Source organism: Sciurus carolinensis, chromosome X, assembly GCF_902686445.1.
Source record: "Sciurus carolinensis chromosome X, mSciCar1.2, whole genome shotgun sequence".
Lineage (NCBI taxonomy): Eukaryota > Metazoa > Chordata > Mammalia > Rodentia > Sciuridae > Sciurus > Sciurus carolinensis.
This window is the reverse complement of record NC_062232.1, coordinates 31688014-31706053: the sequence shown is the minus strand read 5'-3', so window position 1 is coordinate 31706053 and position 18040 is coordinate 31688014. Positions and strand designations below refer to the sequence as shown.

The 18040-nt window shown below is 37.6% G+C and overlaps 1 protein-coding gene across 1 annotated transcript in view; it reads right to left on the bottom strand.

Annotated features, from left to right (window-relative positions):
* Nucleotides 1-18040, bottom strand: part of Otc (ornithine transcarbamylase) — a 57872-nt gene that overhangs the window by 30282 nt on the left and 9550 nt on the right. Inside the window, exons 2-4 of the mRNA XM_047535100.1 lie at nucleotides 14916-15054; nucleotides 13352-13433; nucleotides 1641-1728 (exon numbers count right to left, since the gene is read on the bottom strand). Of these exons, the coding sequence (XP_047391056.1) occupies nucleotides 1641-1728; nucleotides 13352-13433; nucleotides 14916-15054 (309 nt within the window). The remainder of the gene's footprint in view (nucleotides 1-1640; nucleotides 1729-13351; nucleotides 13434-14915; nucleotides 15055-18040) is intronic.

Here is an 18040-nt window from a genome sequence, read left to right as displayed (position 1 = left end):
GTGAGCACATTATTTGCCTCAGGATCTTTCTAGAACTCCTCTACACAAGGACATGTAGTGGGAATTGTGTGGATAACAGGCACACAATTAGCATGTTTATACTCATCCTCAATTTCAATCCATGCTTGGCTCTTTGTTTCTTACTTTTAGGATCCTTTCCACTTCACTGATTTCTAGGCCCTGACCTCTTTCTGGATGCTAATCTGCCCAGCTTAAGTCTTCATTGGATGCTCGATGTTCCTTTAACTGCACACTTTTCCAACCACTAGTTCACACATGACTGAGTCACCATGGTTCACCTGGTCCTGTGTAGAGAATCCCCACTGAAACTTCTCTCCTGGATATGTCTCTGGCTTCATCCTTTAACCTGATTTTGATATGTGCTTATGAATAAAGTATGTTTCACTTTTGTGTAAGCAAAATCATTAGACAAATATAATTTGTCAGTGGCAACCTATCTGGAAGAAAAACTCATTTGTGTTCATTTATTCTTTCTGTTTCTAGTATCCAGAGGCTAATCACACTTCTGGCACTGCCCCACCTGAAATAACATAAGAAAAAGTTTTGAAAATGAGATATTTGAAATCTCTTCAGCAAGTCAAATAAGGCAAATTCTTTAGTGTATGCTTGGGTTGTTGCCATTGAAAGCAGACAGTGTCTGCAAGGAGTTTCTTTACAGCATAACATTTCAGGAAGAAAAACATCAGTCTTCTCTATTGAGGGTAAAACATGTAAGAAAGACATTTGCTCTGGATTTCTCAGTCAGACATTGCATAGTGGTGAGAGCATTGCATGTGGAGTTGGAAGGCCGATTTCAGTCTTTCACTATAACGAAGAGGACAAGAGCCTTTTGCCATCTCTCCTTTCATCTAGGTTAGGCTGAGCTCCTAATACTTGCCAATGGAATGTGAATGGAAGTGATTGTGTCACTTCCCTGCTAAGGTGACTTTGAAGCAAGTATCCCTTCTTCATGCTCTCTTCTCCTAGGTCCTAGCTGGATGTTGACATCCAGGGTGACCTTGGAGGCCACATGTTGAAGATGGCAGAGCTACTCTCAGTCAGTTGCTGAATCAACATGTACCTTAATAATCTGTCTTTCCCTCTTACTAGTCAGGAATATCTACACTGTGATAAGTCATTGACATTTGAAATTTTGTGTTATAATAGCTAGTTTGTTCTTAATTAGATTGTTTCACCTCTTTTTGTTAATGTTTGGTTTGTTGTAAAGATTAACCAAGAGCAGTAGCTGGCACATAATAAATGTTCAATAAAAGTCAGTTATTCATATTATTACCTACTCTGATACTAACCAGTTATGTTAATTTTCCTGGACCTGGATTTTCACAACTATTAAATGTAAGAATCATACTTGATGATTTCTGAGTTTCATTGTTTGAAATTTTATATTCAGAAATTCTTCAAAAATTGCTAAGAAAAAAATTATCTTAATTCATGGAACGTGGCCAGAGGATGCTAGAGAGGCATTACAAATATCAAGTAAACAGGGAAGGAGAAAATGGAGAATGGTACAAAGGATTCTGGGAGGGAAAACCATTATTTAAAGAGAAGCACATTTTCTTTTTGCAATTTATCCATCAGATTCTGAAATAAGCTTTAGAGAGAAGAAAAGATTTACCAACCGAGCTGTGTCTGTGAGACTTTCATTCACACCCAAGTGAATATCTTGTGTAGTAAGAAAACAAGGGTGTCCTCCCAAAAGTGCAAAACCTATAACAAAAGAAAAAGAAAGTGTGAAACAAAATTATGAGCAATTGACTTGTAACTGACAAGTGACAATCTTTAAAGCTCTTCCACCTCTCTGACAGGAAATTTCCAAGCAAAGCAAAATGAAGAATTCAGGGAAGTGGATGAAATTTGGTGCATAAGGACTTAACTTTCCTTCAGGTGGATGCCCAGTTCTGCATCCTTTTGTTAGGGACATGGCAGTGATGGAACATTGTTCCCTTTTGGGATCTATGCCTAGTTTTGCTTCTTTAGAATATAGAAAGATGTCCAACCAGAAAAATGGAAAAATAAAATATTTATGTGGGATATTACAGGTTACAATGGAAAACTGCTTCGTAATAAGCAGTAATGAACTATCACAACATAATATGAAAAAAAGTTAGATCCAAAAGAATAAATACTACATGATTCCATTTATGTGAAGATTTAGTCTAGGTAAAACTAACCTAAAACTGGAAACAGTGGCACACCCCTGTAATCCCAGTGGATAGGGAGGCTGAGGTAGGAGGATAAAGAGTTCAAAGCCAGCCTCAGCAATTTAGTGAGGCCCTAAGTAACTCAGTGAGACCGTGTCTCTAAATACAATACAAAATAGGGTGGAGAAGTGGCTCAGGTAAAGGCTGTGGTTCCAAAAACAAAAGCAAAAAAACTAACGTAGAGTGGCGAAAATTAAAACTTTGGCTGCTTCTGGAGTGGGTGAATGAGTGGGAAGGAGTATTGGGGAATTTTCTAGGGTAATGAAAATGTTTGTGGAGTTAAGCCAGGAGTAATTAACCACTGAGTTACAACACCAACCCTTTTTATTATTATTATTATTATTATTATTATTATTATTTTAATTTTGAGACAGGGTCTCATTAAGTGGCTTAGAGCCTCCCTAAGTTGCTGAGGCTAACCCTGAATTCGAGATCCTCCTGCCTCAGCCTCCTGAGCCACTGGGATTACAGATGTGCGCCACTGCACCAAAAATTTTATTGCACCACAATAAAAATGTCTTACATCTTGATACATTTGTGGGTTATTGTGGGTTACATAGATATATACATTTGTCAACAGTGACTAAAGTACATGCTTAAGAGCTGTGCATTTTACTATAAGCAATTATACCTTTGTTTCTAAAAAAGTGATACTGCCACATCAATGTTTATAGCAGCTCAACTCACAATAGCTAAACGATGGAATCAACCTAGGTGCCCTTGAACAGATGAATGGATAAAGACAATGTGGTATATGTATACAATGGAATATTACTCAGCTTTAAAGAAGAATGAAATTCTGGCATTTGCTGGTAAATGGATGGAGTTAGAGAATATCATGCTAAGTGAAACAAGTCAAACCCAAAAATCCAAAGGCCGAATGTTTTCTCTGATTTGCAGATGCTAATTCACAATAAGGGGGATGGGGGATAGGGAAGAATGGAGTTACTTCATATTAGGCAGAAGGGAGTGAAGGCAGGGGAAGGGGTGTGGGGAAGGACTGATAGTAGAATAAAACAGACATTATTACCTCATGTACATGTATGACTGAATGACCGATGTGATCCTGCAATATGTATAATCAGAAAAATGAGAGATTATATTCCATTTATGTATGGTCTATCAAAATGTATAAATCCATTTTATTGTCATGTACAACTAATTAGAACAAATTTTAAAAATTTAAAAAGGATAAAATAGCTTGAAAGTAAAATAAAGCAAACAAAGAGATGGTGTTTTCAAGTCACTAAGTGCTAACGGGTCACTTTACTGATTTCTAATGAGGACAAAGCTAAGGACCATTCACACATTATGCTCGCTGCTTTTTCAGTCACCCTTGCATTGAGAGGGTACAGCAGATACCTGAGCAGACAAAGATGGTTTCTGCCCGGCTCTGCCCTTGTAACACATTCTATTGGTCTGAAGAGGATGCTACAGGGGACTCTGCTCTGAGTCACAGCTAAACTTGCAGGCACAAGCAGAGCCCTTTTGTCACTTCCTCTGGCAAAATCCTGTGGGGGATGGTGACATCCAGCCAGAACTTTGCTATCTCACTGGAGATGGGTTCAATGGTCAGACTTCCTCCAATATATAATTAAAGACAAATAAACATAATTACAAGATAGAGACTTGTCCAAGGTATTTTGCAAATATTACTTTTTTCCTCCATATTGTATTGTACCTAATTTATCTTTTGGGAAATATACAACAGTCACAGTTTGATAATCCCATCTGTTTTACATGAAGGAGGAGGAAATCATTAATTGCATAGTGAATTGGGGGAGGTAAGGAGTTTTAGACCCATAAATGAGAATTTCACTCAAGGACTTATCAAATTCTCTTCTGATGCCTTCACAAAATTACAATAATGTAATTTGAATATGGACTGGTATTAAATGATATTAAGGAATCATTATTTTTGTTATGTATAATAATGATATTAGAACTATATAGTAAAATATTCTTTGTTTTTAAAAAGATGCAAACTGATGTATTTTGGGATAAAAATATCACTATACTTTTCATTCACTTTAAAATATTTCAGCAGGGGACTGGGCTTTATGTAGCTCAGCGGCAGAGCCCTTGCCTAGCACGTTTGAGTCACTGGGTTCCATCCTCAGCATCAAATAAAAATAAACAAATAAAATAAAGGTATTGTGTCCATCTACATCTAAAATAATAATAAATATTACAGCAATAAAATAAAGAAAGCAGTATATTGACAATTGTTAGACAGATGTGAGAGGTATTAGTGAGCTCTTTCTGCTAATCTTTCTACTTTTCTATTCATTTGAAAAATTGTCATTATTTGTTACTGTATAAACATGAAATGATTATATTCTACCTATTTTATACTTAAAAGTGTTCTCTTAAATACATCCAAACCAAATGTTTTTTAACCAGAGGCCGCTGTGTTCTGCCTCTTGCAATAATTATTCACAGAGCATAATCATGTGCTAGCACTTGATAAACATCCTTCCACTGAATCCTTTGCTCTGATGAAGTGCACAGTACATGTTGCTATAAGAATTTTGTAGACAGGAGTTCTGAGAATCAAAGAATCTAAAAATTGTGCAAGATTGTTTTATAATCCCTGTAGGGGAGCCAGCCCCTGAGCCCACCACCTGGTGATCTACAGGAACAGGACAACATAGTGAAACTATACTCAGATTTTTCTTCATCTGTAAAATAAGGCAGTTTGCCTAGAGTTCTGAGATCCCTTGTAGATCAGATGTGCGAGGTTCTAGGTAGAATTAGAGAATATGAAACACCCAAATGGTCCTGCTTGCTATGGGTCCTTAATGAAGAGTCTGACGCCATTTTGATGTTTGACTCCTGAAAGCATTCAAGCTCACGTCTCCACCTTCCCTTTCTGCCCTACATCTGGGCACTCTAGGGAAATGCAGGTGCTCCTTGATTTAACACTAGCAAAAGGTTCAAATCCCACAAACCCTAAGTTGTACACAGGACCTTCACCCTAGTCGCACCCCCAACCTAACATCACTTCTCTGCTCTCTTGAGATGCTTTTCTACTAGCTTGAGAATCAGTCTGGCTCTGCCCAGAAATCTACATTATGTGAGTAACAAACCTTTCCATGCCCTATTGGCTCATGTGCAGTTTCTCACTGTCAACAACCAAACCAAATTTTAGGTGACTGGTACATCTCATCTCTGTGGAATAACTATAAGTCCTGGCCTCACAGCTTGGTTCTGAAATTCATCCATTATTTTTCTAAAATTATGTACCTGGTACTGTTCTAGGCACTGAGGAAAGTTTTGTAAACAAGACACAAGTCCCTGTCTACATGGAACTTATTATATTCTAATGGAGAGTTACAGATACTAGACCAAGTGAGTGAATGAATTATATTGTATGGTAGATTCTGATAAGTGCTATAAGAAAAAAAAAAGGAGGGATAGGAAATATAAGAGACAGGACTTGTCATTTAAAATAGCATAGTCAAGGAAACCACACTGATTGTGGGACTTTCATATGAAGAACTGAGGAAGATGGGTAGTGGGCCACGGAAAATAAATGAGACAGTGGGTAAAGCATGTGCAAAGGTCCTGTCTGTGGGAGGGTTCTAATTGGTAGATTCAAAGGACAATAAGAAGGTTGGTGTGGAAGGTTCAGAGTAGGTGAGGAGGAGAGTAGTAGGAGGTGGGGCTACAGAAGGAAGGTGAGGGGAAGGCAACAACTTTGACTTTTGTCTAAGATGAGAAGCCGTTCAACGTTGAAGCAGAGGAATGATACAATTGTACTTATGTTCCAATAAGACATAAGCAGTGGGGCAGAAGCAGGCAGACCAGTTAGGACACGGGTAAAAATCTGGATGAGAGTTGATAGCTTGGTCTACGGTGGTAGCAGTTAAAGTGGTCAGAAAGTGGTTGGTTGCTTGATCTGTTTGGAAAGTAGAGCCAGCACCCAGCTGTTGCTTCCTAACTCACTGAATACAAATCACAGCAATCAGAGTAGAACTACCAGACTCCACTCCCATGTTCCTATCTGCCAATATCTGTATCCACATACTCTGCTTTCCTTTCTGTTAAGTATAGATGGACTATCCATGCCCCCTGTAACACCTCCACTCACACCCTCAAAGTCACTCCTTTGGCCTGCTCAGGGACATTGCTCTAACAATTTTTCTCTTTCTTCCTTTTATCACTTACATCTTCATTGGGCTGTACTCATTTTTTTTTCACTTAAAAAACAAACACAAATTTTCCTCTTGGCCCCCCTTCCCTTATCAGTTATCCCTTTAATTCTTTGCTCCCCACTTGCAACAAAACTCTTTGTTCTTTCTTCCTCTGTTACCTCCTGTCTCATTTCCACCCAACCTAGTCCCATAAGACTTCACCCTCCACCACTCCCACTGCATCAAAAATCCTGTCACCAAGGTCACCAAATGACCTTCATGATGCTAACTCTGGCAGTCATTTCTCAGTCCTCTTTCTTCTTGACCTAGCAGCGTTTAACAGCAGAACATGGCTTTCTCCTAAAACTTTATTCACACAGGGTCCAGGACACACCTTCTTGCTTTTCTATCTACCTTGGTAGTTGTTCTTTCACAGTGCAAATTTCTGGTTCCTTCTATGTTTCCTTGATCTCTGAGTGCTAGTGCATCTCTGGGTCAGTTCTTGGTCCTCTTCTCTCAATCTACACTCACTCCTTTTATAACTGTATCCAGTCCCAGGGACTTAAATGCCCTCTATATACTGATGACTTCCAAATATCTCTAAGCCAGATCTCACTCCAAAACTCCAGACTCTTATCCAACTGACTTTTCATCATCTTTCTTTGTATATCTGATAAACACCTTAAACTCAATATACCCCAGAATGAACTTCTGATCTTCCCCTTTCACAGTTGCTCAGGCAGAAATCTTGAAGTCATCCTTGATATCACTCTTCTACCAAATTCATAAATCATCTTTTTTCAAATATTTTTAGTTGTAGATGGACACAATACCTTTATCTTATTTATTTATTTTCATGTAGTGCTGAGGATCAAACCCAGTGCCTCACACATACTAGGCAAATGCTCTACCACTGAGCCACAAACCCAGTCCCTCATAAGTCATCTTGATGGCTCTCCCTTCCAAACATATCTAGAATGTGTTCCTCTGCCCCTGTCTCTACTACCAACCTGGCTCCAGTCCCTCCCTTCCCCCCTCTCTTGACAAGTTTCACTGCTTCTATCTTGTTTCTACACATCCCCACCCGCCATGGCCTGTTCTCAAAAGGATCAGAGTGATCCTTTAAAGTGCAGGTTAGATCTTGTTGCTCCTTTATCCAAAACACTCCATTGAGCCCATATTCCACTCAGAGTAAAAACTAAAGTCCCAAGAATGGTGTACATTTCTCACTCAGTTCTGATCACATTCTTCTGCTTGCTGAGAGCACTAATCACCTTCCAACATATTATATCATCCATTTGTTTCTTGTGTCTATTGTCTGTGTACACGTTAGAAGGCAAGCTCCACAAATGGGGGGATTTTCCTGTTTTATTTACTGATGTATCACTCAAGCACTTAAAATAAATATTGGTGAATAGTAAGTGCTCAAGAAATACTAATAGATATAGAGAATGAGAAATCCCCAAGATAATGAAGTCTGAGAAAAAGGGAGTGAAAAAGAGGCCATGCACTGACAGCCTTCATCTCCCAAGTGCATCTTCTAGCTGCAGACAGGGAAGAGGTGATTTATCATCCCTAAAGTAACAGTCTCTAGGAGGCATTAATCTCCTTCAAAGTAATCCTCTCCAGACACTGCCCACAGACTCTGAACCCCCCAAAAAATTAAATTCCCAGGTGCCCAAGAAAACTGATATGCACACTGATCCACTCCTCAAAATAACCTATATAAACCCAGGTCCTTTCTTTGTTCAGTGGCTCATTTTCCACCAGAAAAGTGGGTCCATGGGTGCCATTTCTTCCCTGCACCCCCCTGAATAAACAACTGAGATGACTCATGAGGTTTGCATCCTGGTCGATTTTTGTGTGCTAACAAACACTCCTTGAATGCAAGAAGGAAGGACTTGGGAGAGAGGACTCATTTTCCACATTAGCAAACTTTCCCTCATTTTAATAATACAAAAAACAAATTTCTATTATCTGTGAAGTGAGCTACTGGAGTTTAGTGATGATTGTAACCAATAAGCTTTTTAATCTGGGGCACTTTACCACTGAGCCACACTCCCAGCCCATTTTTTTTTAAATTTTGAGACAGTGTCTTACTAACCTCTCTGTGCTTGAGTTTTATAACTGCGGAATAGTATCACAATTTTTGTATTGGCATCTTTTTAAAGATGATGAACTTGAAACAGCTGCTAAGGCACAACTTCTATTTCACCTTGAAAATGAATTATATCAGTTAAATGATGAAAAGAACCATCTCTTAGAATGCCCTGTGCATTTTTCTATCAGCTACTGCACTTATTGAGATTAATAAATGTATCTGTCTATCAGCTCAATTAATTTGGAATAAAAGAATATAATCATCAGACACACAGGAGAATTGCCTGGCATGCCAGGGAGGCATACACAGAGTAGATGAGGAGTGAATGAGCTACAAGTACACACAGCAACGAGGATACACCTCACAAACGTACATGCTGAGTGAAAGAAGCCAAATACCACAGCACACATACTTAATGATTCCATTTATATAAAGTTCAAAAGGAGTCAAAATGAATCTGTGTTAGAAGCCAGAATAATGGTTACCCTTGGATGGGGCAAGTGGAAGGAAATAAAACATGGGAGGAGAGGGCTTCTGGTTGCTACTAACATTCTGTTTCTATATCTGGGTGTTAGTTTTACCGATTGGTTCACTATAAGAATTCATTGAATTACATATACACTTAGTGATTTGTGTGTTTTTCTATAGAAATGCTACATTTTATTTATTTATTTATTTGTTTATTTATTTATTTTTGGTACTGGGGAATGAACTCAGGGGTACTTGGCCACTGAGCCACATCCCCAGCCCTATTTATATTTTATTAGAGACAGGGTCTCACTGAGTTGCTTAGGGCCTTGCTAAGTTACTGAGGCTGGCTTTCAACTCACAATCCTCCTACCTCAACTTCCCAAGCTGCTGGGATTACAGGCATGTGCCACCACACTGGGCTGACATGTTATATTTAAATGAACATATTCTATAAACAATTAATATGGTTTAAATTGAGTGGATGATTTTATTCTGTTCCCTGAAGTAAGTATATTTCTGCTGTTTTGTTTGTTTCTGGTGCTGGGGAGCTACACACATGCTAGGCTAGCACTCTACCACTGAGCTACATTCCCAGCCCCTGGGTCTTTGACTCTTTTTTTTAGTTTATTTTAATTGTAAACAAATGGGGTACAACTTGTTTCTCTGTTTGTGCATGAAGTAAAGGCATACCATTTGTATAATCATACATTTACATAGGGTAATGGTGTTTGATTCATTCTGTTATTTTTTCCTTCCCCCCCACTCCTCCTCTCAAGGACCATCATGTGAGGCTCATCCCATCCTAGGGGTTGATACATCTCTGAGGACAGTAATAGCTAGTTAATTACATCCTATTTTCATTCTAAACACCAATGACACAGGTCGAGCCTATTGCATCTGTTGAAAAAATTATACCAAATAATGACTATTAAGATGCACAAATCAATAGAAGTTCTCTGCCATGATTCTGATTGGAGTGTACCATTTCCATAAGCTTTTAAGCAGCTTCTCACTCTGACTGATTGCCCTACTACCAAGTTGGGCAGCATGCCATAAGTAATTAGACCCACAGGTACTTATCGAGGATAATACCAAATACTCTGTGAACCTTAAGTTTTCAGGGAAGAACATCCCTTTCCTCATATATTTGTTGTGATGGTTTATAATTACATACAGGTTTTAGAACATTTCTTTAGAGAAAATCATCATTTAACAGAAGGTTTAATTCCATTTGTAGAAAAAAATTTACTAGAATAAAACATGACCATTACATGCCTGAATTAAACTAGGTATTTAAAAAATACATTTAATAGTAACTTCCAATCCTGGGTCTGTTGTTCATTAACTGTGTCTCCACTGGTCATTTCCTGAATCCACTGAAGCCTGTTTTTATTAATGGTCTTGTCCTCATAGAGTTGTTGTAAGGATTAAGTGAGATAATCCATGCAATTAATATAGAGTATTTGGCACAAAGTCTACGTCTAAAAACATGTTAAATCCTCACTCTTGTTTTCATTAATAGCTTAACTATCACATTACTGTGAATGGTGAAATTGATCAATTCTTCAGGGACATTTTGATATTAAACATAACATTTGAACAGAGAAAAGTGGTAGAAACACAAACAATGAAGAAAAATCCATTTCAGTCAATTCATCAATTCAAAAATCTATTCATCATCGCTTTTGGTGACTTTGAAGAAGACTACCTATGTTAAGGACTAATACTAATTTTCTTTGCTATTGAATTTTTTTATTTATTCTTTTTAGATATACATGACAGTAGTGTATTTTGACATATACATATATGGAGTATAACTTATTCTAAGTAGGAGCCCATTCTTGTGGTTGTACATGATGTGAAATTTCACTGGTTGTGTATTCACATATGAAAACAGGAAAGCTGGGGCTGGGGTTGTGGCTCAGAGGTAGAGCACTTGTCTGGCATGTGTGAGGCACTGGGTTCGATTCTCAGCACCACATATAAATAAATGAATAAAATAAAGGTCTGTCAACATCTAAAAAGCTATTTAAAAAAAACAGGAAAGTTATGTCTGATTCATTCTATTGTCTTTCCTATTCCCATCCTTCCTCCCTTCCCTTCGTTCCCCTTTGTCTAATCCAATGAACTTCTATTCTTCCCCTCCCTACCCTCCTTTGTTATGGGTAGTAGCCATTTAACAGAGAGAACATTGGGCCTTTGGTTTTTGGGGATTGGCTTATTTCACTTAGCATGAGTCTCCACATCCATCCATTTACCTGCAAATGCCATAGTTTTATTCTTCTTTAAGTCTAATATTCCATTGCATATATATATATATATATATATATATATATATATATACCACATTTTCTTTATGCATTCATCTGTTGAAGGACACCTAGGTTCCATACCTTGGCTCTTGTGAATTGAACTGCTATAAACATTGATGTACGACATCACGGTAGTATGCTTATTTTAAGTCCTTTGGGGTATAGACCAATGAGTGGGATAACTGGATCAAATGGTAGTTCTATTCCACGTTTTCAAAGGAATCTCCATACTGTTTTCCATGGTGGTTGCACCAATTTGCAGTTCCACCAGCAATGTATAAGTGAACCTTTTTCCCACATCTTCACCAACATTTATTGCTACTTGTATTCTCGATAATTGCCAGTCTGACTGGAGTGAGATGGCATCTCAGTGTAGTTTTAATTTGTAATGCTAAAGTTTTTGAAAAAGATGAAATAAAATTCTGCCCAACTCATGAAAGACCAGTGTCAGAAGGGAGCAGAATTTGAGAATTATTGATTGGTAGTTGCTTTACAGAGCAAAATATACTCTTCTATTTTTTTCCTAGGACTTTTAAAATTAGGTGATACCTTATATATTTCTCCTCTTCCTGCTTCCTTCTCTCAAGGAGCAAAGGGATTGCAGCAACAAGAAGAATGGGTTTGATATCTGAATCCTGGTGCTATTTGTATTAATTGAGTGAACTGAGAAGTCACTTAATTTCCCTGAATTTCAGTTTTGTTATTGATGAACTTCATTATTGATCATTCATTATAAGTAACACAAAAACCACATGTAGTACAGTAGTTGTTTATGTGTAAGCCCTGGAAAGCTCTGATGCTTATAAGGTAGGATATGATACTAAAAGAACAAGCTGATATATTTTTGTTTGTGATACTTCCTCCTCAACCTTGTCTGATTGTCTATTTGAGTGGTCATATTATGGATTCAAGGGAGGGCTGATGGAGCAGAAATGTAGAGAAAAAGAAAGAGGCAATTCATGGCTTATAAATGTCAAAATAGACTTTTTGAAACTCATCACAGAGATAATAGCTTGAGACAAATGAGGCAATTTGAGTTTCAGCAGCCTGGGATTCTAGGCACAAACAATAGATTTGGAAGAACACATGGGTAGTCAGAGCCAGTTTTTCCTCCTGTTTTATCACCTGGCCTCCAACACTGGGAACTGGAAGGGGAGTAAGGGAGAGGAAGCCACAGAAATACAAGTGGATGGACCTTTGACACTGTACCAGATGTGTATTCCCCGGGCCAATTTCCAAATGGCAATAAACATGATAGAAATCTCAGATGAGTTTGAAGAACCCCAGAACTGAGAAAAACTGTTTCTTGCTTTTAAAACAGAGCTCTAAGAGGGGGTGACAGTTCCAAAGCTCCCTGGCACCCAGCCTGTTGAAAGAACAATAGAGCAGAGACAAACTTTCAGTATCTCTGGGCCCAGTGTGGCTTGGATAGCTATCAAGAATTTGAGAGAACCAAACAAAGATATATTCAGGTCTTGTGATTAGAGTGAAGCAGACCCTGCAGTAAATTGGAGATTGCCAAGATCCAACAGAAATATAGAAGTCCCAGCAGACTCTAGCACAGACATTTGATGATGAAGTCCTGATAACCAAGAACCAAGATCCCTAGATATCTTGACATTCAGATACCCTCCAGGATTTAGCCATGCCTGTGGGGAAAGGGAGAGGACCTGAAAGTGACAAAGAAAACCCTGAAACAACTGAGGATTGACTACTGTGGCAGAAATTGTTTCCACTAGGCAGCAGAAATGGGACACACAAGAAAAATTTCTTTATGTGTTATCAAAATAGACACATTTGTTACTCACATGAGTTTGAGGCCTGAGATTTTTGTGTCCATCTACATTTTGCCTTCAACATGAAGGGTTATGTGGAACTTGTACTCAAATCATGGAATTCCTACAGATGAAGTTAACCTTTCTGCTCACAGCTTCTTATGAGAATTGGAAGAAGCATTCATGGGCTTACACTGCTGCTCCCAGTGAAAATGTTTGCTATTTGTGGTTGCTAACGGGACAAATTCCCCCACTGACTTACATTCCCAAGTCCTTACCTGACAACAAGTGGGTCAAAGTCCTCTTTAACACAAATGTTTTTCAGTGGACTCACCTGTTTCTGTGGACAATCTTGTTCGAGTACTTCTTTTCTCAAAAATCATGCCTAAGGATTTCCCTTGCAATAAAGGCAAATACTGAAAATCAAGGACAAAATATAATTAAAATGCAAAATATATTTCACATCCAACATGGGGGATTATATATCAAAACTTATTGTTTACATTACTAAAAATATAGAATAACTAATCATCACTTCCAAATAAATATTCACAGTATTGTTTAAAAAGTGAATTTAAAGCAGTTTTATTTTTCTGTTTCAATACAAATGAGGAAAGGGAATAGTAACTCCCACAGTTTATTGACATGCAATTAGGAAAGTAATATTAATTATTATGGGTTCAACCTCGGCATTTATTCCAAAGTCTAATGATATTTCGTATTGGAACCATTGTCTTACATAACCCCATTGAAATCCCCATTCAGTTGTTCATGACCCTGAAAATGTTTGTTCTGTGGTGTTTTCTCTGCTAGGAATAAGCTACTGGATCACTAAACACTAAGACTCCTATTTAGGTCAGTAATGAAAGTCTCAGATTTTCAACTAGACACTGTTTTGCATTCTCATGGGAATACAAAGGCTTTGTTTCTGGAAGTCATTCGAAAACAATCTGGAGAGTTTGGGTGTGGGGTGGAGCTCTTCCTCCTTCCTCTTCTGTTGATGGACTTCCTGATAGGATAAGTTCTGGAACAAATAGATTCCTGCCAGCTAACCTTCCTCATGTACAGACTGTGAAGAACAAAGGCCTGGGATCTTGGGACACCTCTCTCTTCATTTCAAGGGTTCTATGGGAACACCAACCCACAGCAGCTGGAGTCACTCCTGTCCCCTGTTTGTACATTGGTGCTTGGAGAGCTAGCCAACTAGATAAGAAAATCAAGGTCGTGTCGAACTTTATCAACCTGAAACAAGCTCTTGAAAAAGCTTTTGAACAAGCTTGGAATATAAAAATGCTTTCACAATTAAGCAGGCTAAATGAAGCTACTGCATTAATTAACTATGTTTCAAACAGAAATTGCTCAAAATGCAGAATAATGCTTATAGCTAAGCACCATATCCCATCTCTTTCTCTACTTGGCTACCATTTAATTGTTTCCTTGCTAATTTAATGCTTTTTAGACACCATCACATCATTGAGAATTTTCAAATATTATCCTAACAATCTTATATCTGATATGCTTCTAGAACTGGAATTTATTGCCAGAAAAAATAAACCATCCTTATTTTTAACTTGATAGAAAACACACAGAGGGGAAAAAAAGAGGTATAAAAATAAAATCTTTCCAGACAAATGATTCCTTAGGTTCTGATCCAGTTAATAATGAATTTTAGCATTCCACATGAAAGGAGTGCAATGACTTGTCATAGAATAACTGATTTTTATGCTTTTTATATGCCTGTACACTCAGTGATAATCAATTACCTTGACTGTGAGGTTTCATTACTTAGCTACTGTTTAGGAATTTTAATGTATTTTATTTTCCCTCATTCTTTGGGAAGATTGCCTTTGAAAAGGCTGATTGGTAGTAATGGAAGATAGGAAGAAAATGTCATGTACTTCTCCTTTCTGTTTGATCCTAAATTTCAGATCTGCTGATAGCCACAGCATGTACTTGATTTCTTCTCCTGTGAAGTTCTTTAGAGTAAGAAGGTCACGACCCTTCAACTGTATTTCATTTTGTAGTGGTTGTCCACACCTACAAAAGAAGAAAACGAAGAAGAGAAACATTGATTTAACAAAAAAAATGTTGTACTGTGGTCCATTTCTATTCATCAAACAAAATATGACAAAGTTCACTGTAGTCTCATGTGTGCCTACAAAGTGTTAGTGTTTTGAAACTGATATAGCCACTATTCATATTTTAGATATCCAGTACTTTGAATGGTCGAGAGAAAATAATTTGTGGAAAGAAACTGAATTCTGATTTTAGTCAGCTTTTTTGATGCTCTGACTAAAGGACCTGAGAAGAACAATTTTAGAGGAGGAAAAGTTTATTTGGGGGCTCATGGTTTCAGACATCTCAGTCCATAGACAGCCAGCTCCATTCCTTGGGGCTTGAGGTGAGGCTGAACATCATGGAGAAAGAGTGTGGCAGAGGGAAACAGCTCACATCATGATCAGGAAGCAGAGGGAGAGACTCCACTCACCAGATGAAACATATACCCCAAAGTCACACTCCCAATGAGCCACCCTCTAGCCACACCCTACCTGCCTTCAGTTATCACTCAGTCAATCCCATCAGTGGATTAATTCACTGCTTGTGTTAAGATTCTTATATCCCAATAATTTCTTTTCTAAACCTTTTTTGCATTGTCTTAGACATGAGCTTTTTGGGGACACCTCACATACAAACCATAACATGATTCACTTGAAATAGTCCATATGAGTAACTTTGACACTTACTAGTCATGGAACCTCAGGCAAGTTACCTAACTTCTCTCTGCACCTAAATTTCTTGCTGAGAAAATTAGCATAATAATCTTACAGGGTTGTTGGCGAGGATGAAATCATTTAACACATATAAAACAGATAGTGCCTGGTATGTAATATGCATTTGATACCTTTTAGTTATCATTATTAAAATCATTAAACTGCATAAGCAGAATTTGTAATGCACTGTAGAATACCATTTCACACCCCCAACTCCCTTTCAAATGTGTTCTTGAAGACTTGTGTTTTGGCTTTGGTTTTTGTTCTTTATTCCTAAATGAAAATACAATGGGCCCTGTAGCTTTTCTAGGAACTTTCAGAAACATCATGAAGACCTCTGCTTATTATATTAACCCAAAGAGTCTCAGTAAAATAATATGTAATAATAATATAACAGAATTATTTAAAAAAAAGCTTAAGAACTTTACTGCAAGTTGACACCTTTCTCTTCCAACTCATGCTTGATACAAGCAGGCCTCCTCTATGGGGGAAAAAGGGCGATGAGCTCTTCCTTCTGTTTCCTTGCCATCCATTCTTCCAAATGAAACCAAGGGAAGGTGAGAAGTTAAGAGCCAGTAGAAAGTTTGGTTCTATTCTAAGGTTATGTTCTGGCTATCTAGCATTGGTGTAGGGGTTTGAGACTGACTGTCTTGTGGGATGCTTTGGGAGGTCCTTTGGTGAGTTCCATCATCACCAGGAATCTCTCACAGCAGTTCTTAATGTGCGCAATTACATTATTACATTTGCTCTGGCATTGAAGGATAGATACACCTTTTTTTAAAATTTATTTTTATTGTAAACAAATGGGATACATGTTGTTTCTCTGTTTGTACATGAAGTAGAGGCATACCATTTGTGTAATCATACATTTACATAGGGTAATGGTGTTTGATTCATTCTGTTATTTTTCCTTCCCTCCACCCCTCCCATCCCTCTTTTCCCTCTATACAGTCCCTCCTTCCTCCATTCTTGCCCCCTTCCCACACCCCATTATGGATACACCTTTTTTTTCTAAGATTTCTCCACTTCTCCAGGAGATCTCTTGGTCCTGATCTGAAACAATATCATGCTAGGTTTCCTTCCCACTACATACTGGTTCATGTCAAGCCTTCCATATCTTCCATATTCATGACTCTGACAAGGGTCAGGTCCATTTCAGAATAGACTTCTGTTTTGTTTTGCCATCAGAACAGCTAATTAGTCAGTACTTCTTACTTCAGTTTTCTCAGTCATAGGCCTGATGTCTGTTTGCAGTGCCCCCAATCTCTCCTATTGAGGATATATGTCCCATTGGAATCACTTTCCCTATGTTTAAACTGAGGAAAGAGTACCTACTCAATGGGGGCACAACATACACAAAGGTTACACTTACTCTCTAAAACACTCTCCTCTTTTTCCTCCCCCTTTTTTGGGTTACTTTTCCTTTTTTAAAAGTTTTGTTTTATTTTATTTGAAAATTAATAATTGTCTATATTTATGGGTATGATGTGATGTTCCAATACATGTATACAATATGTAATAACTAAGGCAATTGTGAATAATGTCCTTAATTTCTAATTACATACCCCTAATGTTAAAAAATTACAAACATGGATCTATAGTTTGTTTACTTATTTAAAATATGTGTGCTACTGTACTAATAGATTACCCACATAGCAAAACATAAACAAAACTATCGAGACTAAGAAGAACAACATATTTTAAAATTTCATTTGTAAATATACAAAAACATTCTGCTGGCTAAAGAAGTTTTTATAATAGATCTTCATTTTCTTCCTTCCACTGTAACCCTAGCAAAAATCATATATAACTATACATAATATCTCAATCATAGTAGTCATTGTGATAACTTTAACAGCTTTGGAGGCATGACATTTTGGTAGGAAATTTGAATTTATGTGAGAATTTAAGTTATGTGTTTGGCCTTGGTAATATTAATTAGTGGTAATATTAAGCACCACTTGGAATATACCAGTACTGACACTGTTGAGAAGTAGACTCATTGATGGATATTCATTCAGGGTCAACAGGAACCTTTGGAGGGTCTGTAAAATCTATTTTACATATCTGGCCTGGAATGAGGCATGGTAGCTTAATCTTTAACAATTCACATTTAGGGCAGTTCTGAAATTTTTTTTAACTCTGAAATAAGATCAAAGCAACATGTAATTTAAGAAGATACACTCTTTTGACTACATGTTTTACATAAACAAGTTACTATTCCATAGCTTAAGACTTCCTCCAGCATTATT